The 26,056-nt window shown below is 36.5% G+C and overlaps 1 protein-coding gene across 1 annotated transcript in view; it reads right to left on the reverse strand.

Moving 5' to 3' along the window:
- The window catches only part of PDE11A (phosphodiesterase 11A), a 412,306-nt gene extending 391,166 nt beyond the window's left edge, over nt 1-21,140 (reverse strand). The window contains exon 1 of the mRNA XM_030325285.1: nt 20,971-21,140. Within this exon, the coding sequence (XP_030181145.1) occupies nt 20,971-21,140 (170 nt within the window). The remainder of the gene's footprint in view (nt 1-20,970) is intronic.
- Between the last annotated feature and the right edge of the window lie 4,916 nt (nt 21,141-26,056).

A 26,056-nucleotide genomic window follows, 5' to 3' on the forward strand; every position in this document is an offset into this window, starting at 1 on the left:
GTGTCTCCCTCTCTCTCTGACCCTCCCCCGTTCATGATCTGTCTCTCTCTGTCTCAAAAATAAATAAACGTTAAAAAAAATTTTTTTTGAAAAAAAAATTTCTTTTACATTAAAGCACATTTCCTTATTCTTTATCTCTTTATCTTTTTTTTTAATTTAGAAATTGAAACCACTCAGAGCTATAAGCCCAGTTGCATTCATTGTATTAAAGAATAATAAGTATCTATAAGGTAAATTTTTTAAATTTCAAAGATACCTAGGTGAACAGTAATGACCAATGAAGGTAGAAAAATAAGCTTCATATGGTAAATTAGACAAGTACTGCATGATATCACTTATATGTAGAATCTAAAAAAGTCAGACATATATCAAAAAAAAAAAAAAAAAAAGAAACAGAGAGAGTGTGTGTGTAAAACAGTGGTTACCAGCGGTAACAGGGGAGGGATAAGATTGATGGTGTTAAAGGGTACAAACTTGTAACAAGTACTAAAATAGCCACAGATGTAATGCAGTTTACTGAATAGACAATAATATTGTACTATAAGTATGTAATATGATAAATATCATTACAACTACAACCATATTATATAATATATAAATATATCAAAGTAACATGACGTACCCCTTGAATTTACACAATGTTAGATGTCAAATTTACTCAAAAAAAGTAAAAAATATGCTACAATATCATGCCATAAGTGTTTTAGATATTACTCTTCTTAAAAATCAATAGATACTTTATCTGAGAAGAAAAACTAACAATAATCAAAGTATCTTGCTGAAGAATGATTTGTTGATAAAATAAACTGATTGGCTTTTAACTGTTTCAAACTATTTTCTCTACATTTAGAAACTCAAACTTAGAAGAATATGAGCAGATTCAATATTTTAAAACCATCTTGAATCTTTATAAAGTAACTTACCTACAAGTATCTTAAACAGCCAATAGCTGAGTTAGACACTGAAGCTATAAAATAACGGAAGGACATCCCTTTCCTCAAAGAATATTTACAGTCTAGCTAGGGAGACAGAATATTTATACTAAAATACAGATGACAATACAAGATACTATTTCTCGAGTATAAAAAACAAAAAAATCTATACAAGAAATCACAAATGTTCTTAAATGCCATATGATATTGTTTGCATTCAATAATAACTCACAATTAGTATTAATATTGAAAGTGTAGATCTAATATCAGAACAAAAGGAGGACAAAAATTGAAGGAAAATTTCACAATGAGTGATTTGGTTTTCATGCAAAGAACTAAAATAAAAGGAGGGTGCAAATCAAATTCAGCAATACATTGAGAAGATCATAAACCATGATCAAGTAGGACTTATTTCAGGGATGCAAGAATGGTTCAACATCCACAAAGTAGTCGATGTGATATACCACATTAATAAAATGAAGGATAAAAATCATACAATCATCTAAACAGATGCAGAAAAAAGCACTTAACAAAATTCAACATCCATTTATGACAAAAACTTTCAACAAAGTAGGGATAGAGGGAATGTACCTCAACATAACAAAGGCCATACATATATGACAAGTCCACAGCTAACATAATATTCAATGGTGAAAAGCTGAAAACTTTTCCTCTAAGATCAGGAATAAGACAAGGATGCCCACTCACTCTTGCCACAGTATTTTGGAAGTCCTAACCAAAGCAATGAGGCAAGAAAAAGAAATAAAATATATCCAAATTAGAAAGAAAGAAGTAAAACTGCCACTATTTGCACATACAACGATATTATATATAAAACCCTAAATATTTCATTAAAAAAACTGTTACAACTAATAAATATAATAAAGTTGCAGGATACAAAGTTGGTGCACAAACATCTTCTGTAATTAAATACACTAATAATGAACTATCAGAAAGAGAAATGAAGAAAACAATTGCATTTACAATTGCATCAAAAAGAATAAAATACCTAGGAATTAATTTAACCAAAAAGGTGAAAGACCTATATGTTGAAAGCCACAAGACGTTAATGAGAAAAATTAAAGAAGATATAAATAAACGGAAAGATAGTCCATGCTCAAGGATTGAAAGAATCAGTATTTTTAAAAGATCCATACTATACAAAGTAATCTACAAATTCAATGCACTATCAAAATTCCTATGGCATTTTCATCCTAAAATTTGTGTGGAATCACAAAAGACCCTGAACAGCCAAAGCAATCTTGAGAAAGAAGAACAAAGCTGGAGGAATCATGCTCCCTGATTTCAAACTGTATTCCAAAGCTGTAGTAATTAAAACAGTATGACACTGGCATAAAAACAGACATATAGATCAACAGAACAAAATAGAGAGATGAGAAACCCATGCATATATGGTCAATTAATTTATGACAAATGAGCCAAGGGAAGGACAGTCTCTTCAATAAACAGTGTTGGGAAAATTGAACAGCCACATATAAAAGAGTAAAACCTGACAACTATTTTACACCATACACAAAAATTAACTAAAAATGGATTAAAGACTTAAATGTGAGACCTGAAACCATCAAACTCCGAGAAGAAAACATAGATGGTAGGCTCCTATCATCTCTAAGACATAGGTCTTAGAGATGATTATTTTAATATGACCTGAAAAGCAAAGCAAGAAAAGCAAAAATAAACAAGTGAGGGGCACCTGGGTGGCTCAATTGGTTAAGCATCTGACTCCTGGTTTTGGCTCAGGTCATGATTTCATGGTTTGTGAGTTCGAGCCCTGCATCTGGCTCTGTGTTGACAGTGCAGAGCATGCTTGGGATTCTCTCTCTGTCTCTCTCTCAAAATAAATAAATTTTTAAAAATAATAAATAAATAAGTAGGACTATATCAAACTAAAGAGCTTCTGCACAGCCAAAGAAATCATTAAGAAAATGAAAAAGCAACTTACTGAGTGGGAGAAAATATTTGCAAATCATATAACCAATAAAGAGCTAATAATCAAAATTTCTAAAGGATTCGTATAACTCAATAACAAAAAAAACAAAAACAAAAACAAGAAAACCCACAAACAATCCAATTTTTAAAAATGGGTAGAAGATATTTTTCCAAAAAAGACATACAGATGGCCAACAGGTACATAAAAAGGTGTTCAACATTATTAATCATCAAGGAAATGCAATTCAAAACCATAATTAGATATCACCTGACACCTGTTAGAATGGCTATTATCAAAAAGACAAGAAATAACAAATGCTGGCAAGGATGTGAAGAAAAGGGAACTCTCGTGTACTCTTAGTATAGCCACTATGGAAAAGAGTACGGAAGTTCCTTAAAAATTAACAACAGAACTATCATATCATCCAGCAACACCACTTCTGGGTACTTAGCCAAAGAAAACAAAAACAAGAACTTGAAAAGTTGCACCCCCATTTCATTGCAGCATTATTCACAATAGCCAAGATACATAAACAACTGAAGTGTCCAGTGATGAATGAATGGATAAAGAAAATGTGGTATATACATACAATGGAATATTATATAGCCATAGAAAAGAATGAAATCATGCCATTTGCAACAACATAGATGGACCTTGCGGGCATTATGCTAACTGAAATAAATCAGACAATGACAGTACGATCTCACTTACATGTAGAATCTTAAAAAACAAAACCAAAAAAACCAAGCTCATAGATACAGGGAACAGGCTGGTGGTTGCCAGAGGCAGGGGGAATGTATGAACTGGGTCAAAAGGTACAAACTTCCAGTTTTAAAATAAGTCATGGGGATGAAATGTATAGCATGGTGACTATAGTTAATAATACTGCACTGTACATTTGAAAGTTGTCAAGAGAGTAAACTTAAATATTCTCATCACAACAAAAAAAAAGTGTAACCATGTGTGATGATGGATGTTAACTAGGCTTGCTATAGTGACCATTTGCAATATATACATATAGTTGAATCATTGCGTTTTACTCCTGAAACTGACATAGTATCAATTATACCTCAACGAAGATAATTTTTTTTTTATTTTTTTTATTTAATTTTTTTTTCAACGTTTATTTATTTTTGGGACAGAGAGAGACAGAGCATGAACGGGGGAGGGGCAGAGAGAGAGGGAGACACAGAATCGGAAACAGGCTCCAGGCTCTGAGCCATCAGCCCAGAGCCCGACGCGGGGCTCGAACTCACGGACTGCGAGATCGTGACCTGGCTGAAGTCGGACGCTTAACCGACTGCGCCACCCAGGCGCCCCTCAACGAAGATAATTTTTAAAAAATAGAGCAAAGCTAGCACCAAGGGTGTGATTGGCCCAGGCAACAGGTAAATAAAAGAGCAAAGAGGCTGGGCCAAGAGAGCGACTGTTTGAAGTGAAAATATGAGAAAAGGAAATGCTTACACATACTTATGGTAGGTGGTATCTTGTTTGCCATTATTCACTACCTCTTCCTTCTAACAGTATGACATACTACTGTTATATGACTTGACATTCCTCCTGCAGGGAGAGTATACCTCCTCACCTCACTGGCTTTGGGCTTGGCCACTTACATGTTTTGGTCATTAGAATGTGAACACACGTAATATATGCCACAGCTGAGCAGAAGCTTTATGAAGAAGCTTCTTCCAGGGCTTTAGATCTTTCCCTCTGTCCCAAGAATGGGAATGTCCCATATAGGTACTTCCCCTTTAACCTGGGTCCCAGAATGTGAAGACACTTAGAACAAAGCCACAGCTGACCACAGGCTACACTTCCTGTGAATGAGAAATACATGTTTTGTTGTTGCAAGACCATAAGGTTTTGTTACAATAGCAAAGTTGACTAATACAGAAAATGAGACCTAGAAGTAGGGTGCTGCTCTGTAGACCTATCTTCAGCACCAGAGAGTTGGTGGAATGGAAACTAAACTGTTATTTGGAGCTAGAAAAAAGTGACCTATGTTACATAGGGATCAAACACTTGGGGAAATTGTCACCTGCAATTACTTGAACATCAGGTAATAAACCTAATGAATTTCACTTTGGGTAAAGTGAAATAAATGGTTCTGCAAATAAACTATACTGAAAGTGAGAGATCTGCCCCCCCCACCAATTTTATAAATAGTGCCCCTTTCTGCACTCCTTCCTCTGCCTTCTTAGTGCCTGTCATCAGCTCTTGTGCCCTTATGCAACACCCCACCCCTACAGTGGTGCCCCACTCACACCTGCCTCTACTACCATAATATTCTGTGCTTCAATGAGTCCCCACTTTGTGGAGAAGGAGGAATTAAAGCTGAAGAACTGCATGAAACTGTGATTTCAAACTCAAAAGTAGATGGTAATGATCACTGAGTGACAAATATAGAGAAGGAAATTTGATTCTAAATTCTTCCCCATGTTAATATTTTAGAAGAATGTGACGATGAGGGAGAATAAGCAAATGCTCTCAAAATCATGCTGTATTATACACAACATCGTGTGAGACACAAGGGCTTAATTTAAAAAATTACTCTTCTTGAAAACTAAATGGTATGTTGTTTTCCAAAAGAACCACTGACTAGAGGTTTTCATCTAGAAAGTACTTTACTAGCTAGTATAAAAAAAATTTAAGAACAAAGCAACTAACAATGTTCCCTGCTTTCTGAAGAGTTCCCTCTGTTCTATCTGAAACATGTAAACAATTGCCAAGTTAACTGATCTAACATTTTTACTTTAATTAAATGAAACCATACTTTATTCTTCCAGATCCTTACCAAGATATATATTAGAACTGTCTATGCTGAAAGTGATAAATATACACCTTATATAATCATCCAACTACCTGTAATACTTCTCAAATATATTTTTGTTGATATGCGATCAGCATAACATTTCCTTTCTACTGATGTTTCCTGGTTCCTGTTAATGGCCCTATAAAACAAGGATACTTACTTCTTTCAGATTACATAAACATAGTAATCTGTTCTCTAATTAACATGAATCTTTTTTTCTATTGAATCTTTAATTCAAGTTTAGGAGACAATAGCAGACTTCAGTAACCTGACAACCTTAGATGGTTGTAAAGTTCATTATTGTTTCCTTTGCTTTGTCAAGGCACCCCAAATTTAGGTTGGAGAGTAACTAGAGAGTAATACCCTTTGAGGTTCCTGTTATTCATAAGGAGGTATGTTGCACAGATATAGTATCTGTATCAGCTAGGATTTGACCAAGGATTCAGGGCCACCGTGAGTGATGTGAATAAGGGAGTTACTAAAGGAGACCTTACACAATTTGGGAAGAAGCAGAGGAATACAGGTCCAGAAGGGAGCACCTAAAGGATTAGAGCAAAGTCTCTAAGATCACAAAGGAGAGTTGGGGAAGGCTATGGAAGTTTGTGGGCTCTGATTTCATGATGGGCTTACAGTTACTGTAGGTCAGCAGGGCAGATAGTGAGGAAGGAGAGCGGGAGCAAAGTAGGTAGAAGAAGGACAAACTCAGTGAGGCAGTGAGGACAGACTGGTACTGTTTTGTCTATTTCTCATCTATTCCAAACCTTTATTATGTGAATGGCCCAAGGCTCAAACTGAAAGAGATCTGGTAGGAGCTGGGAGAAGCTGAGCCCACTTGCTGCCCCACCACATGAAGGCTGCAGTCAACAGATTAGCGACAAGTATGAGTTGCACCTGGGGCCCTGCAGCGACCTGACAAATGTAAAGGCTTTTGCCTAACTCTGCCCCTTTCCAAATCTCAGGCAGGTTTCTCACATGACCAGCCTTAACCAGGAACCACACAGAGAAGAGAACTCTGGCAAACACAGCTGATAGAGAATAAAATGGCATAGTGCCCAGACATCCCTTCATGTAAACTGACCCTAAGATGGAGTTAAGCCTCTCAAAGACAACATATATTCATTAGATAATAAAGCCTATCATAGTACAGAATTTTAATTACTGCATTTATTTGCAAATTTTCCTCCAAACTTTTTTCTAATACCAGAAACATCACTACCAGCAAAGAGGTATTTATTTTGCTCTTACCAAGATAAACATAAATGTAAAACAACATTCAACATCTTATCACTGTTTGATTTTTTAAATGGAAGAAATCTACTTAATACTTCTCTATTCCCACCAAACTGCCCTTTACCACCTCAGCTCTTCTCATACTATCTTCTTTCTGCTTCTCCTAGGTCAAAAGTATTTAAACTCCAAACATAGGGCCTTCCTTCTTGTTCCTCCCTGCAATGTGGCCTTTTGTCAAAACCACCAAGGCCATCTGTCAGAGTCGTATAAATCTAAGCTATAATTATGAGTATGAATTTAAGTTCAAGTCTTTCTTACAGAGTTTTCTGTCCCATATAAATTAAAATATGAAGTATGTCACCAAATTCTATATCCTTGCAAACCCAACTCAGCTCTGAGACTGGTAACATCCCTAATACACTCTTGGAGTCCCTACAGATGTCTCTGCCCTCATCAAAGAATTTCTCCAGGGAGAGTAACAAGCTCAACTTCGTCTGAAGTCTTGGTCCCCAGGGACACATTCTTCCATACAGTAGTGGCACTGAACTCCCACTTGCCAGAAGCATTAAAATTGGGCCCAAGCACTTAGTTGACTTAATAGAACCTTCTGGAGATCACAGCTTTTTCAATAATGTTCCCCTCACTTTGGGAATTTTCAGGTAGGGTAACTTCTCAATAGAAGCATTTGCTAATAAGTTAACTCATTAACATATTATCCCTATGATATGGTAAAAAGTCACCAAGAATTGGGGCAGAAGATCCAAAGGTTGGTTCTAGCACAAGTCCCAAGGAGAAGGTAAAATCCACCTTTTTTTTCCCTAATGTTTATTTTTGAGAGAGAGAGAGAGAGCATGAGCAGGGGAAGAGGCAGAGAGAGAGGGAGACAATCCGAAGCAGGTTCCAGGCTCTGAGCTATCAGCACAGAGCCTGACATGGGGCTCAAACTCATAAACCATGAAATCATGGCAGAAGTTGGATGCTTAACCGACTGAGTCATCCAGGCAGCCCTGAGAAGGTAAAATCCATCTTACAGGGGTGTTGTTGTGAAGTGGAAATTAGAGAATGGATATCCTATTCTCACCCATAATGACCCCTGACCGACTGAGTCCATTACCCACCTTTTTGGTAAGGAAATACCTTCCCTTTCCTGCATTGGGCCCTACATTTGGGTAATGGAGTGTTTATAGGACTGCATAGCCAATTCAGGGGCCACTTCACACCATACAGAGCCACCATTCCCTTGTATACAGGCCCTGTGGTGGACCTGCTCCACCATGACTCATAGCCAATTCCTGTGAGGTGGGAGGCCTTTCCACACTAATGGTGAAGGTTGTCTTTTTTCTTCATCCTCTTTCTCAAAAGGGTACATGCTATCCCTCCCTTCAGTCCAGCCTCACATTACTCAGGATTAAAAAGGTACCCTAAAAAGATTAATGCAAACATATTACATGTTATGTGACATAAATGCTTATTAACATAGAACATGCTTTTCTCCTCTCTAGGTTTTATTTTATGTCACACATGGTCAACAATTTGCTTTTTGTTCCAATAATATTCCTAAGATAAGACCAAATATTTGACTTCAATTTCCTTATTTTTTCTTAAAGTTACTTATAATGAAGTTATAGCTATAAATATAATAAAGATATAATAAAAAGCAAACAAATAACCAAACATAGCTTAATGAAAACTAAAGCTAATGTCTGCTACATTTACATTTAAATGATAGAGAAGTAAGTATGTGGAAATTATCTCCATCATCAATAGCAGTTGCTAGGCTTATAAAATATTTTGTGCATGTAGAGACTACTGAAGCACAATAGATTTCAGTTCTCTTCTCTCTCTTCCTCATGCTGGCCTTATCAACATCCCTAGTCTGCAGACGAAAGTCAGTTCTGACTCTGAAGGGCATTTGATCATAGATTACACACAATCAAAAATTTCAACTTTTATTTATTTTTTTTAAATGTTTAAATGTTTAAATTAATTTTTGAGACAGAGAGAGACAGAGCATGAACGGGGGAGGAGCAGAGAGAGAGGGAGACACAGAATCCGAAGCAGGCTCCAGGCTCTGAGCTGTCAGCACAGAGCCCAACACGGGGCTCGAACTCATGGACCATGAGATCGTGACCTGAACTGAAGTCGGACGCTTAACCGACGGAGCCACCCAGGCGTTCCATCAACTTTTATTTTTAAATGTTAAACTTACACAGGCTGATCAAAAAAGATCAAATATGACTTCCTTAAACATGCAATCTTTTAAACTGGAACTATTGGTTTATAACTGGTATTTTTAAGGTGCAAGAGCATTTCATGAAGATGTTGCCTGTTTCAAATACTGAATAAGATCATCTCTCTCACTCTTCTTTTTAAGACCAGCAAAGACCATTTTAGTTCCAGGGATATATTCCTTTGGGTTCTCTAAATATTCTATCAGAGTTTCCTCTCCCCAGACAATACCTACAAAGGTGAAAATAAGTTTTAAGTTTGTGTAGTTAAATTTGTAAGGTTTACTTTCTGATGTGACCCACATATTTGAACAGAAGATTATTCCTGGATTCAATAGGAAAACTATTACAACTGGGAATACTTACAGTTTCTGATCTACAAGAAAATTCCAAAGTTAGTCTTTGGTGTTCTAGTTTTAGGGTTCCCTATAGAAATCTAATACTCACATGCTATTTAGCATGGCCCAAGGTACAGGAATAAACTTCCAACCCCAGACATGTTGGACATAAGCAGTACCCTATTCTCCTAGAATCAAAGTTCCTTCTAGAAGAGGCCTTAGAAATTAATCCAACCCCTCATTTTGAAGATGAATAAATGACCCAAAGAGAGAAGAAGAACTTGCCCTAAGATACAGACTATTTAGAGTTAAGAATGGTGACTGCTAACTCATTTTCATGTTTTTTCTTCCAATCATAACAAGTTGCCTCTGTCCAAATCTCTATCAAAAACCTATGGTTTCAGGAATCCAGTTTTATAATGAGACTGAAAGGCTGTCTCTTCTTTTTTTCCTTTCTAAAACCAGTCAAAAAGAATATGGACAAAGAGAGACAGAAATACTAACTCCACTTTTGATAAAATTTATCAAACTTAATATAATTAGAAGACTACCAAAAATATAAAACCTGGACGGAGTTAAGAGGACATCTGTCACTAATGATCTCAAAAGAAGAGTTCTCCAAAGTAGGTGGTAAATCCTAAGGGGTAAGTCATAGTCCTCTGACTATGAAGCTGGCTGTGAAAATCTTCCTAAATTCAATTTGACACCATGAAGGGTCGGTCAGAGGAGCCAGGATTAAAGAAGAAAACACAGTCTGCCTTTTGATTTCCATTTGCATGGAATATCTTTTTCCAACCCTCCACTTTCAGTCTGTGTATGTCCTTACATTTAAAGTGAGTATCTCTTGGGGCACGTGGGTGGCTCAGTCGGTTGGGCGTCCGACTTTGGCTCAGGTCATGATCTTGCAGTTTGTGAGTTCAAGCCCCGCTTGGGGCCCTGTGCTGACAGCTCAGAGCCTGCAGCCTGCTTCAGATTCTGTGTCTCCCCCTCTCTCTGCCCCTCCCATGTTCATGCTCTGTCTCTCTGTCTCTCAATAATAAATAAACATTTTTTTAAAAATGTTTTTAAATAAAGTATCTGTTGTAGGCAACATAAGTGGGTCTTAATTTTTTTTATCCATTCAGTCACTATATGCCTTTTGATTGCAGCAGTTGGTTCACTAACCTTTGAAGTAATTACTGATTGGCTGCATACTTATTGCCATTCTGTTCATTGTTTTCTGGTTGTTTTTACAGGTCTTCTCTATTCCTTTCTTGTTTGCTCTCTTCCCTTGTAGTTCGATGGCTTTCTTTAGTGTTACATTTAGATTCTTTTCTCTTTATTATTTTGTGCATTATTACAGGTTTTTAATTTGTGGTTACCACAAATTCAGACAGAACATTAGATTCACACAGAACAGCTTATGTGTATAGCAGTCTATATTAAGTTGATGTTCCCTTAAGTCTAAACACATTCTAAAAGCATTAAATTTTTACTCTCTCCTCCATGTTTTAACATATATGATGTCATATTATTTTTGTTTTGTGTATCTCTTGGCTAGTTTTTGTAGATATAATTGATTTTTACTACTTTTGTGTTTTAAACTCCATACTGGCTTTGCAAGTGATTAATCTACTACCTCAACTGTATGTTTCCTTTTACCTCTGAAATTTTTTCCTGTCATAATTTTTAGTTATGATATTTTCAATTAAAGAATTCTCTTTAATACTTCTTATAAGGCTTGTTTAGTGCTGATGAACTCCTTTAACTTTTTTTTTTTTTTCTTCAGTCTAGAGTTTGTCTGGGAAACTCTCTCTCCTTCTGTTCTGAATGATAACCTTACTGGGTAAAATATTCTTAGTTGTAGGTTTTTTCCTCTCAGAATTTTGAATACATCATGCTACTCCCTTCTGGCCTAAAAAGTTTATGCTGAAAAAAATCAGCTGATAGCTTTATGAGGTTTCCCTTATATGTAACTGTTTTTCTTTTCTTTTACTGCTTTTAAAATTCTGTTTATCAGCACTTGTCTCCATTTTAATTATTTTGTGTCTTGGTGTGGACCTCCTTGGGTTCACCTTGTTAGGGGCCCTCTGTGCTTCTTGAATCTGGATGTTTGTTTCCTTCCCCAGGTTAGGGAAGTTTTCAGCTATTATTTCTTCAAATAAGTTTTCTACCCCTTTCTCTCTCCTCCTTTTGCAATCCCTATAATGTGAATGTTATTATGCTTGATGATGTTGCAGAGGTTTTTTAGCCTATTCTCCTTTTTTATTATTCTTTTGCCTTTTTGCTATTCAGCTTAGTGGCTTTCCATCACCCTGTCTTGCAGATGGCTGATAGTTCCTTTGCCTCCTCTAATCTGCTCTTGATTCCCTCTGGTGCATTTTTTTAATCTCAATTATTGAATTCTCAGCTCTGACTGCTTCTTTTATGTTTTAAACATCTTTGTTGAAGTTGAAGTTCCTGGAGTTAAGCCACTGATTTTCAAATATTATGGGGATTTGTCTTCCAGTTCAAGTCCTCTGTGCCAGGAGTGCCTGGTGTGGAGTCTGATCCTCTCACGTCTCTGTGTTTGTGATGTCTCACCTATTGTGTGCTGGGGGTTTAGTTCCCAATTGTGTTTCCACTCCTCTTAACCTTTTTGATGTGGCCTTCTCTCTATGATTAGCTGTGGAAGGTCTGTTCTGCCAATCTTCAGGTTGTTTTTGGAGTTATTTGCATAGATATAGCTGTTATCTCAGTGTATCCATGGGATGAGGTGAGCTCAGGATCTTCTCACTCTGCCATTTCCCTAAAACTCCCTGGGTTTGACTTTTTAAGATTCCACACATAATTGATATTAAACAGTATTTTTTCCTGTAACTTATTTCATTCAGCATAATGCCTTGAAGGTTCATCTAAGCTTTTGCAAATGGCAGGATTTCCTTCTTTCTCATGGCTGAATATTCCAATGTATACATTTACCACAATCTTCTTTCTCTATTCATCTGATGATAAACACTTAGGTTGTTAACCAGTATTACTGTGGATAATGCTGCAGTGAACGTGGGGGGCAGATATCTCTTCCAGATCCTATTTCATTTCCTTTGGATACATACCAAGAGATGAGATTACTAGATCATATGGTAGTTCTATTTTTAATCTTTGAGGAATCTCCACACTGTTTTCCATAATGGCTGCACCAATTTATACTTCCACCACCAGTGCACAAGTGTTTCCTGTTCTCCACACCTTTGCCAACACTTGTTATTTCTTGTCTTTTTTGATGATACCAATTCTAACAGGCATGAGGTGATATCTCACTGTGGTTTTCACTTGCATGTCCCTGATAATTAGTGATGTTGAACACCTTTTCATGTACCTGTTGTCCATTTTTATGCCTTCTTTGGGAAAATGTCTATTCAGTTCCTCTGCCCATTTTTTTATTTGGGTTGTTTGCTTTTTCACTACTGAGTTGCATCAGTTCTTTATAGATTTTGAATATCAACACCTGCCCATTGTGTGCTGGGGTTTAGTTCCCAATTGTGTACATATAACTTACAAAGACTTTCAGATATATAATTTACAAATATTTTCTTCTATTACATAGGTTGCTGTTCATTTTGTTGACTGTTTCTTTTGCTGTGCAGGAGCTTTTTAGTTTGACACAGTCCCACTTAATGATTATTGTTCTTGTTGTTTGTGCTTTTGGTGTCATATCCAGAAGATCATTACAAAGATTAATGCCAAGAAGATTTTTCCTGGAGCACCTGGATGGCTCAGTCGGTTAGGCGTCCGACATCGGCTCAGGTCATGATCTCTTTGTGGGTTCAAGTCCCACATTGGGCTCTGTGCTGACAGCTCAGAGCCTGAAGCCTATTTAGGATCCTGTGTCTCCCTCTCTCTCTGCTCCTCCCCCACTCATGCTTGCTCTCTCTCTCTCTCTCTCTCTCTCTCAAAAATAAATAAAGCTTTAAAAAAATTTTAAAAATAAGATGTTTTCTTCTAGGAGTTTTATAATTTCAAGACTTAAATTTAATTAAGTCTTTTACCCATTTCAAGTTAATTTTTATAAGTGGTATAACATAGGAATCCAATTTCATTCTGCTACTTATTATTCTTATGTAACCGGTAAAACAAATAGCAATATTATATCCCCAAATAAGTCACAAATATTACTTAACTGATCTGACTTAGGGAAATTTATTTCTAATTCTTAAATAACATTAAAGCCAAACCTTCTATGCAACTTTTAATCTTTGACAACAATCTATAATAAGAGATATATTTGTAGTAAGTTTTAATATTATTTGTAATCAATGCTAACAAGCAATAAAATTGGCAGCTAGAGAAATAAATGTTAGGTTATAACTAGTCTACAAGTTAGGACTCAAAAGTTGAGTGCTCTTATAATGTGATAATAAAATAATAAAATGACACTATAGGAAGATGTTACTTTAAAAACTAAAGAACCACATTCAAATAATAAATCTAAGTTTCAGACTTATTTATTCAATAGTCTACCAATGAGAAATCCTATTGCAATAAATGCAATTCAACTCTGACACTTATTGCCTGGAATTAAAACTGACTCCAGAGTCCCCAGCAATTCTGCCCTCACTTCAGACACCAGGTGCAAGTTTGGGGTCCCAGGCCACCCAAAATTCTAATCAACTGGCTATAAATTAGAGGGTTCTCAGGATCCTCTCAAGTTTGATAACTTGGTAGAACAATTTTCCAGAACTCAGGAAAACACTATACTTTTAATTACAGTTTTAATATAAAGGATGCAAATCAGGACCAGCAAGATAAAGAGATCCATATAATGAAGTCTGGGAAAGTCTCAAACACAGAGCTTCTGGGTCCTGTCCCTAGAGAATCAAGACTCATCACTCTTCTACTACACTGATATGCTCACCAATCAGGAACCTCAACCAGAGTTTCCAATTAAAGTGTCCAGAGCTTTTATGGGGGTTTTATTATGTAAGAATACCTATTGAGGGGTGCTTAAGTAGCTTGGTCAGTTAAGTGTCCAACTCCTGATTTCATGATCTCATGGTTTGTGGGATTAAGCTCCAGATCAGGCTCCACTCTGACAGTGCAGGGCCTACTTGGGATTCTCTCTCCCTCTCTCTCTCCCATGCTCACACTCTCTCCCTCTCTCTCTTAAAATAAATAAACATTTAAAAAAAAACAAAGAATACCTAGTGAAACATTAGCCATGTGACAGAATTAAATTTGCAGCAACTATCCCCTAACCCTGGAAGTTGGACTGATATCACCTAGCCCAAAGCTCCAACTCTCTAATCACATAGCTGGTCTTTCAAGCTTGGCCACCCCCATCCAGAAACTCTCCAGGAGCCTACCATAAGTCCCCTCATTAGCATAAACTCAGGTGGTGGTCCCAGGGCCCAAACTTGCATAAAAGAAACACTCCTATCACTTGGGAAATTCTAAGGTTTTCAGATTCCCATCTAGGAACCTGGAACAAAGACCAGACAAATTCTTTATTATAGAATACCTATTAACCAGTATTTTTGCACACACAAACACAATGATATTGTGTTAAAAACAATTACAATGATGTTTAAAAAGATTCTAAAGCACCCTTGACCAAAGATTAAGTTTTATTCTATTTTGTTTTAATATAAATTTTTATCATTATCTATGTATTTATTTTATATGTATATACGGGTGTTCTCTGAATAAAGATACGTTGAGGTCCTAACCCCTACTACCTCAGAATATGGCTTTGTTTGGAAATACGGTCACTGCAGCTGTGATTAGGTAACTTGAAATGAGGTCATACTGCAGTAGGATGAGCTCCCAACCTAATATGATTGGTATCCTTATAAGATAGCCATGTGAAGACAGAGACACACAGGGATCATGAAACGACAGACATTGGAGTTATGCAGCTGTAGACCCAAAACACCAAGATAAATGACAAATTACCAGAAACTAGGAAGAAACAAGGAAGGATTGTCTTACAGGTTTCATAGAGAGTATGGCCCTGCAAACATTTTGTACTTCTAGCCTCTTGATTTTGTACTTTTGATTTTGTACTTCTAGCCTCCAGAACTGTGAGAACATAAGTTTCTGCTATTTTAAGCCACCCAATTTATGGTACTTTGGTACAGCAGCCCTAAGAAACCAATATAGTCCTCAAGTGTTTACCATGTATTCTCCACCCCACTTTACCCTGGTTTGCTTGGAAATCCAAGAGAAGTCTGGGACCAAGGGTTTTGCTAGCTCTCCATCCTACTAAACTGTATTGCTCCCAACATTTCAGAAAGACAAAAAAAAATCTTATTTTCACCAAAAAAGCTGTGAAAACCCTGCATGTGCTAATTTTGTTTTAACCAAACCATTTGAGTATCCACAGGTCCCTTTTCCCAATATTCTAGATAACAAAAATTTCACTGTATCTCACCTATCTGCAGTGTAAGCACCTGACAATTAGCTTTTTTGACTATAATATAAATGCCTGACATTAAACTTTTGTTTACCATGGCATCCACTTCAAAAACATCCAGTTTGAGTAAACACATTGCCAGTTACGTGAGTACATAAAGAGCCAGGGTCCTCCACCCATGAAGTTAACCCCCCTTATTAGAAAGCTCTGGTAGACTTAGATAACTGCATTTGAGGACTGCTTGTTTTTCCCTTCCCATGCTTTAATTCCCACCCTTATGTTTTAAATTCACCAATAAAGAGTGAACCTGCAAAACCCTAGGCACCCCACCCTTGACTCCAATAAAAGCAGAACGCTAGACCTGCTCACTAGCTTGCTCTCTCTCTGTTTCTCTCGCGTGCCCTCTCTCCTCTCAACCTCACTGGGTGGTCCCAGGCATGCCATCTAACCTCCAGGAGTTGTGAGTAATAAATCTTGTCTTTTCAAAGTTCCCTGATAGTTGCTGATGAGGTGTGTCTTGCCATCATAATAAGAACCACAAGGCCTGGTCCAGCCACATCACCAACTTTGGTTGGGGAGATGTCTGTAGGGGCTCACTACAAGTAGTATGGGCCCAGGTGAGTGTCCCCAGGCATTTCTAGTCAATAACATCACTATAGATAGGCTAAGACCAACCCAAGACACTATCTTACTAGAAATATTAACACAGGTTAAAATAAGCAAAATCCCTCTTTTGACAAAATTAAGCTATTACATGTGCACTCAAACAAAAAACATTGCGCACAAAACGCCAACTCCTCTTTTTAAACCCTTCTCCTACAATATAGTCCACAAAGCTCAATCAAATAAGCACAATACAAGCACTATAAAACCCATTAAGAAATTTTAAAATACCAAATTCAAATCATGTATGAAGAGTACTTAACAGTTGCAATAATCTATATTTTAAACTTCTCCAAACACCAAAGCCAGACAAAGACACCACAAGAAAACTACAAACCAGTAACTCTTATCACTAATGCAAAAATCCTCAACAAAATACTAGCAAACTAAATCCAACTCACATTAAAAGAATTATACACTATGGCCAAATGGGATTTATCCCAGGAATGCAAGGATGATTCAATATAAGAAAATCAATTACCTTAGCATAACACATTAATAGAGCAAAAGGAAAAAGAATAGATGATTGTTTCAATACCTGCAGAAAAAAAAATTGACAAATTCTAATATTCTTTCATGACATAAACACTCTGTAAACTAAGAATAAAAGATAACTTGCCTAACATGAAAACAGGAATTTTTGGAAACCCCCAGATAATAGCATACCCAAGGTGAAAAGCTAAAAACTTTCCCTCTAAGATCAGGAACATTTTTACCAGTTCTACTCAGAATTCCACTAGAAGTCCTAGCCTGAGCAATTAGGGAATAATAAGAAATAACAGCCATCCAAATTGGAAAGGAAGAAGTAAAACCACTTCTATTCACAGATGATATGATTCTAAATATAGAAAATCCCAAAGGAGCCACAAAAATCTACTGGACTAACAAATTCAGCAAAGCAGGGTTCAAGGTCAACATACAAAGGTCAGTTGTGTTTTATATACAAGCAATGAACAATCCAAAAAGAAAATTAAGAAAACAATGTTATTTATACTAGTTTCTAAAATAATAAAATACTTAGGAAAAATTTAACCCAGGAAGTGAAAGACTCATACACTGAAAATTACAAAACATTGCTTAAAGAAATGAAAAGAGACCTAAATAAATGGAAAGTCATCCCATGTTCATACATTGGAACATTAGTGTTGCTAAAATGGCAATACCCCCAAAACAATCTATAGATACAATGCAATCTCTATCAAAAATTCCAAAATTTTTGCAGAAATGAGGAAGGTGATCCGCAAATTCACAGAATTGCAAAAGGCCCTGAACAGTTAAAATAATATCAAAAAAGATATCAAATAATATCAAAACAGTTAAAATAATATCAAAAAGCAATATCCACAGCTGGAGGGCTCAACACTTCCTAATTTCAAAACTTACTACAAAACTACAGTAATGAAAACAGCAATAAAAATAGAATTGAATATGCAGCAGCAAGCCCCAACATATATGGCCAGTCTGTTTTTCAACAAGGGTAATAAGACCACTCAACTGGGAAATAATCATCTTTCAAGAAATGGAGTTGGGATAACTAGATAACCACATGAAAAAGAATGAAATTGAACTATTTCCTCACTATCAAAAATCAAATGAATATGGGTCAACAATCTAAATATAAGAGACAAAACTATGAAAGTATTTGAAGAATACACAAGGGTAAATCTTTAGTAGGCCTTAGATTTGGTGATAGATTCATAGATTTGGTACCAAGAAAATACCAACAAAAAAATAGATAAATGGACTTTATACAAATTAAAAACTTCTGTGCATCAAAGGACCTTACCAACCAAATGAAAACAAACTACAGAATAAAAGAAAATATTTGAAAATCTCCTATTCGATGAGGGTTTAGTGTCCAGAATACATAAAGAACTCTTACAAGAAAAAAGACAAACACTTCAAATAAAAAATAGGCAGAGGACATGAATACACATTTTTCCAAATTTACAAATGGCCAATAAGTTGTTAAACAGAAAAGTTTCAACTGAGTGAATTTAAGGATCAAATTGGCTTTATTCAATGATTTATGAATCAGGCAGCATGTAGAAAGGAGTACAAAGGGCAACAGAAAGGGAAAGGTTTTTAAAGGCAGGAAAAGGAAGTCATAACAACAACAAGGAAGAATTATTTCAGGCAAGGTCACCTCCTTTTGGGGAACAAACCAGGTGGATTACCTTACCAGTGCCCACCAGGAAATTCCAGACTAACTGGTTAAGATTACATTCTGGCAAAGGTTGAAACTACAATTAGGTTAGGTACTAAGCCATGGTTTGGTGTCCTGTGCCTACCACAAGTGACTCCATTTTGGGTCTGTGGTTTTCTTTTTAACAAAGCACGTTAACACATGTTCAACATCATCATTCGTTAACAAAATGCAAAGCAAAATTGTGAGATACCACTTCACACCCACTAGGATGGCAATTTTATTATTTTTTTACATTTTACTTATTTTTTATAGACAGAGAGAGACAAGCACAGTGGGGAGGGGTAGAGAGAGATGGAGACTCAGAATCCAAAGCAGATTCCAGGCTCCAAGATGTCAGCACAGAGCCTGACGTGGGGCTAGAACTCACAAACCATGAGATCATGACCTGAGCCAAGTTGAAAGCTTAACCAACTGAGCCACCCAGGTGCCCCTAAGATGGCAATTTTAAAAAGAAAAGAAAAGAAAAGAACAAGCATTGGAGAGGATATAGAGAAACAGGAATCCTACATTACTGATGGGAATGTAAAATGGCAAAGCTACTGTGGAAAACAATTTGGTATTTCCTCAAAAAGTTAAATATAGATTTAACAAATGACCCACCATATACATATACATATACATATACATATACATATACATATCCAAAAGAACTGAAAACAGGGACTCAAACAAATGCTTATTCACAAATATTCATAGCAACACTATCACAATAGGCAAAAGGTGGAAACAATCCAAATGTTCATCAACTGATACATGGATAAACAAATTGTGATATATACATTCAATGGAATATGATTAGCCACAGAAAGGAATGAAGCACTGATACATGCTACAACTTCAATGAACCTTGAAAACATGCCAAGTGAAAGAAGCCAGATACAAAAGCTCATATTTTATGATTTATTTTTTAAGACTATGCAGAATAGGCAAATCCATACAAATAGGAGGCAGATTAGAGGTTGATTAAGGGTAGGAGAAAATGTGGAGTGATTAATGGGTACAGGAGCTCTTCTGGAGTAATGAAAAAGTTTTGAAACTACAGAGAGGTGTTGATTACACAATATTGTGATACCCTAAATGTTACTGACTTGTACACTTTAAAATAGCTAATGTTGGGGAGTCTCGTGACTCAGTCAGTTAAGTGTCTGACTTCGGCTCAGGTCATGATCTCGCAGTTTGTAAGTTTGAGCCCTGCATCTGGCTCACTGCTATCAGCACAGAGCCCACCTTGGATCCTCTGTCTCCCTCTCTCTCTGTCCCTCCCCACTCATGTTCTCTCTCTCCCTCTCTCGCAAAAAATAAACAAACATAAATTAATTAATTAATTAAAAGACTAATGTTGGGGCACCTGGGTGGCTCAGTTGGTTGAGGATTTGACTCTTGATGTTGGCTAAGGTCGTGATCCCATGGTCATGGGATTGAGCCTGGGGTCAGGCTCTGTGCTGAGCATGGAGCCTGCTTAAGATTCTCTCTCTCACCTTCTGCCCCTCTCCCTGACTTGTGCAAGCTCTCTCTCTAAAATAAAAATAAATAAATTTTAAAAATGGCTAATGTTATGTGAATTTCACCTCAATAAAAATAATAAAAAGAAACAAAAACAAAATAAAATAAAAACCTTTCCAAATAGTAGTGTTATACTGATCTGAAATTTGGGCCAGTAAGAAATTGCAAGCCTCCAAGAACGATTCAAAAAAGAGTTACAGTCTATTTCGAGTTGTACCCTATTTTTGAGGTGAATGTTAATGATATGTATGTATGTACACATATATCTGGGAATAACAAATTTCTTTGCAAAGATATTATAGTCTTTTCTAATCATTTTTAATTTTAACCCTAAAATGCTTTCTCATGTTAACTGCCATCCACCCACTTTCCACCAACAAAGAAATCACGGAATATACTTTTTCAAACTATTTTATAACATCCTCCCACTACTACAAATAGAAATCACTACGACAAATAGAAAACTACCATTATGCCATTAAAATATGGTTTGATCTTTTTAATTTAGCTCATGCTTTTCAACATGGATGTACTGCATAAAATGAAATACCTTGTATAGGTAAAAACCTGTGTGATCAAAAAGAAACCAGGTATCTAAACACAGATCTTATGATATAAACCAGTATTTCAGTAATATAAACATGATGATTTTATTTTTAATGCAGCAAACTAGAGAATTCTATCAAATCATGTCTTTTCTCTTTGCTACAAAGTTTCTAGTTCTCTGCCACAACTGCCTAGTTTTTCTCTCTGTTTTTGTTAGCATCGGAAAAAGAAAATCCTGGTGCTTGTCCTGTTTTTCGTCCAGGGCCAGAAAGGCCCCAGAGATTTGGACCAGTCTTGTGTTTTCCACCTTTTTCCACTGTGTGGCACTGAGCACATTTCTGAACACCTGCTTTAGCATCTCCCCTTCTATCCTGCAATGAAACATTAAACCACACACCAACATGTGTGTGTGTGTGTGTGTGTGTGTGTGTGTGTGCGTGCGTGTGTGTGTGTGTGTGTGTGTATATACCAGATTTGCAAAACTGGGAAAAAAATTCCACCATTTTAAAATGAATACTAATTATATTAAAAAAGGTAATTTAAAGTATGCATCCTTTAAAGTCTGACTGCTCAAAACCAAATATACTCTAGCACCTAATTTTATAAAGACATCATCTCATGTAACAGGTTTATTTTGAATTTCTAGCTATAGCTACTTCAGGAACTTATACTATGGTATAAGCCTGGTTTTACTTCAGCCTTCACACAACTATAGTGATTTATGTAGGTCAATTATATTCTATTTTTTCTTTTCACTTCCAAAAAGGGCATGTGCAAAAAATGATGCAAAGCATATATTTCTAATTTGGTATTCCCCTCGTTTAAAAATAAGGATAGAACAAAGTGGAAAGGTGTTTAATTGTGATATTATAAGCACTTATATGCCTGCAATAATAGATAAAACTGTAAAATTAAAAATCATACAGCAAAGAATGAGGCCACAGCAGGCTATATGTAACACATAATTTCTCATTTACTTTACTCTCAGCTATAAACACATCTACCATGTAAGACCAAGCATTATCTCAAAGCAATCAAGTCATATTGAGTTCAGTCAGCATCTGTATGTGTTCAACACCAATGCAGTGCAAAATATACAGTTGTAAATAGGGAAGATTTTATTTTATTATACAGTGATAGACACATACAATAAAATTTGTACAAAGATATTTTGGTTAAAAGTACCCAAAACTTTGTTGCATAACTAAATAAATGCCTCCTCTAACTACAATTATGTAAAAATTGAAATAATTTCAACTTGAAAAAAATATGGAGAGGAGCCAAGATGGCAGAACAGCATGGAAGTTTTTTGTGTGTCTCGCATCCATGAAATACAGCCAGAACAACACTAAACCATCCTACACACCTAGAAAACTGATTGGAGGATTAACACAACAATCGGCACAACCTGAACTACAGAAGTCAGCAGGAATTCACCCCAAAAGAAAGAGCACGAAGAAACGACAGCCAAGGATTTAACCAACACAGATACAAGCAAGATGTCTGAACCAGAATTTAGAATCACGATAAGAATACTAGCTGGAGTCGAAAATAGATTAGAATCCCTTTCTGCAGAGATAAAAGAAGTAAAAATAGCCAGAATGAAATTAAAAATGCTATAACTGAGCTGCAATCACGGATGGATGCAGCGGTGGCAAGGATCGATGAGGCAGAACAGAGAATCAGTGATATAGAGGACAAACTTATAGAGAATAATGAAGCAGAAAAAAAAGAGGGAGATTAAGGCAGAAGAGCACGATTTAAGTATTAGAGAAATCAGTGACTCATTAAAAAGGAACATCAGAATCATAGGGGTCCCAGAAGAGAAAGAGAAAAAGATAGGGGTAGAAGGGTCATGTGAGCAAATCATAGTGGAAAACTCCTAACCTGGGGAAAGACACAGACATCAAAATCCAGGAAGCACAGAGGACCCCCATTAGATTCAACAAAAACCTACCATCAACAAGGCATATCATAGTCAAATTCACAAAATACTCAGGCAAGGAGAGAATCATGAAAGCAGCAAGGGAAAAAAAGTCCCTAACATACAAGGGAAGACAGATCAGGTTTGCAGCAGACCTATCCATAGAAACTTGGCAGACCAGAAAGGAGTGGCAGGATATATTCAGTGTGTTGAATGAGAAAAACATGCAGCCAAGAATTCTTTATCCAGCAAGGCTGTCATTCAAAATAGCAGGAGAGATAAAAAGTTTCCCAGACAAACAAAAATTAAAGGAGTTTGTGACCACTAAACCAGCCCTACAAGAAATTTTAAGAGGGACTCTCTGAGGGGAGAAAAGATGAAAATACGTATATATAAATAAAAAAATACCAAAAGCAACAAAGATTAGAAAGGACCAGAGAACCCACCAGAAACTCCAACTCTACAAGCATCATAATAGCAATAAATTCATATCTTTCAGTACTCACTCTAAACATCAATGGACTCAATGCTCCAATCAAAAGACATAGGGTAACAGAATGGATAAGAAAACAAGATCCATCTATATGCTGTTTACAAGAGACCCACTTTAGACCTAAAGACACCTTCAGATTGAAAATAAGGGGATGGAGGGCGCCTGGGTGGCGCAGTCGGTTAAGCGTCCGACTTCAGCCAGGTCACGATCTCGCGGTCTGTGAGTTCGAGCCCCGCGTCAGGCTCTGGGCTGATGGCTCAGAGCCTGGAGCCTGTTTCCGATTCTGTGTCTCCTTCTCTCTCTGCCCCTCCCCCATTCATGCTCTGTCTCTCTCTGTCCCAAAAATAAATAAACGTTGAAAAAAAAATTAAAAAAAAAAAAAAAGAAAAGAAAATAAGGGGATGGAGAAGCATCTATCATGCTAATGGTCAACAAAAGAAAGCCGGAGTAGCCATACTTACATCAGACAATCTAGACTTTAAAATAAATACTGTATCAAGAGATGCAGAAAGGCATTATATCATAATCAAGGGGTCTATAGACCAAGAAGACCTAACAATTGTAAAATTTATGTGCCAAATGTGGAAGCACCCAAATATATAAATCAATTAATCACAAACATAAAGAAACTCATAGATAGTAATACTATAATAGTAGAAGACTTCAACACCCCACTCACAGCAATGGACAGATCATCTAATCAAAAAGTCAACAAGGAAACAATGGCTTTGAATGACACACTGGACCAGATGGACTTAACAGATATATTCAGAACATTTCATCCTAAAGCAGCAGAATATACATTCTTCTCCAGTGCACATGGAATGTTCTCCAGAATAGACCATATACTGGGACACAAATCAGCCCTAAGTAAGTACAAAAAGATTGAGATCATACCATGCATATTTTCAGACCACAACACTATGAAACTCGAAATCAACCACAAGAAAAAATTTGGAAAGGTAACAAATACTTAGAGACTGAAGAACATCCTACTAAAGAATGAATGGGCTAACCAAAAAGTTAAAGAGGAAATTAAAAAGTATATGGAAGTCAATGAAAATGATAACACCACAACCCAAAACATCTGGGACGCAGCAAAGGAGGTCATAAGAAGAAACTATATAGCAATCCAGGCCTTCCTAAAGAAAGAAGAAAGATCTCAGGTACACAACCTAACCTTACACCTTAAGGAGCTGGAAAAAGAACAGCAAATAAAACCCAAAACCAGCAGAAGACAGGAAATAATAAAGATTAGAGCAGAAATTAACACTATCGAAACCAAAAAAAAAAAAACCAGTAGAACAGATCAATGAAACCAGAAGCTGGTTCTTTGGAAGAATTAACAAAATTGATAAACCACTAGCCAGTTTGATCAAAAAGAAAAAGGAAAGGACCCTAATACATAAAATCAAGAATGAAAGAGGAGAGATCACAACCAACACAGCAGAAATAAAACAATAATAAGACAATATTATGAGCAATTATACGCCAATAAAATGGGTAATCTGGAAGAAATGGACAAATTCCTAGAAACATATACACTACCAAAACTGAAACAGGAAGAAATAGAAAATTTGAACAGACCCATAACCAGTAAGGAAATCAAATTAATAATCAAAAATCTGCCAAAAAACAAGAGTCCAGGGCCAGATGGCTTTCCAGGGGAATTCTACCAAACATTTAAGGAAGAGTTAACGCCTATTCTCTTGAAACTGTTCCAAAAAATAGGAATGGAAGGAAAACTTCCAAACTCTTTCTATGAAGCCAGCATTACCTTGGTTCCAAAACCAGGCAGAGACCCCACTAAAAAGGAGAACTATAGGCCAATTTCCCAGATGAACATGGATGAAAAATCCTCAAGATATTAGCCAACCGGATCCAACAATACATTAAAAAAACTATTCACCACGACCAAGTGGGATTTATACCTGGGATGCAGGGCTGGTTCAATATCCGCAAAACAATTAACGTGATTCATCACATCAATAAAAGAAAGGACAAGAACCATATGATCCTCTCAATAGATGCAGAGAAAGCATTGGACAAAATACAGCATCCTTTCATGATAAAAACCCTCAAGAAAGTAGGGATAGAAGGAGCATACCTCAAGATCATAAAAGCCATATATGAATGACCCAACGCTAATATGCTCCTCAATGGGGAAAAACTGAAAGCTTTCCCCCTAAGGTCAGGAACAAGACAGGGATGTCCACTCTCACCACTGCTATTCAACACCGTATTGGAAGTCTTAGCCTCTGCAATCAGACAACACAAAGAAATAAAAGGCATCCAAATCAGCCAGGAGGAGGTCAAACCTTCACTCTTCGCAGATGACATGATACTCTATATGGAAAATCCAAAAGATTCCACCAAAGAACTGTTAGAATTGATTCATGAGTCCAGCAAAGTTGCAGGATATAAAATCAACACACAGAAATCAGCTGCATTCCTACACCAACCATGAAGTGACAGAAAGAGAAATCAAGGAACTGATCCCATTTATAGTTGCACCAAAAACCATAAAATACCTAGGAATAAATCTAACCAAAGAGGTGAAAAATCTATACACTGAAAACTATAGAAAGCTTATGAAAGAAATTGAAGACACAAAAAAATGGAAAAAGATTCCATGCTCCTGGATAGGAAGAACAAATACTGTTAAAATGTCGATACTACCCAAAGCAATCTACATATTCAATGCAATACCTATCAAGTAACACCAGCATTCTTCACAGAGCTAGAACAAATAATCCTAAAATTTGTTGGAACCAGAAAAGACCCCCGAAGAGCCAAAGCAATCTTGAAAAAGAAAACCAAAGCAGGAGGCATCACAATCCCAGACTTTAAGCTATAC

Source organism: Lynx canadensis, chromosome C1, assembly GCF_007474595.2.
Source record: "Lynx canadensis isolate LIC74 chromosome C1, mLynCan4.pri.v2, whole genome shotgun sequence".
Classification (NCBI taxonomy): Eukaryota; Metazoa; Chordata; class Mammalia; order Carnivora; family Felidae; genus Lynx; species Lynx canadensis.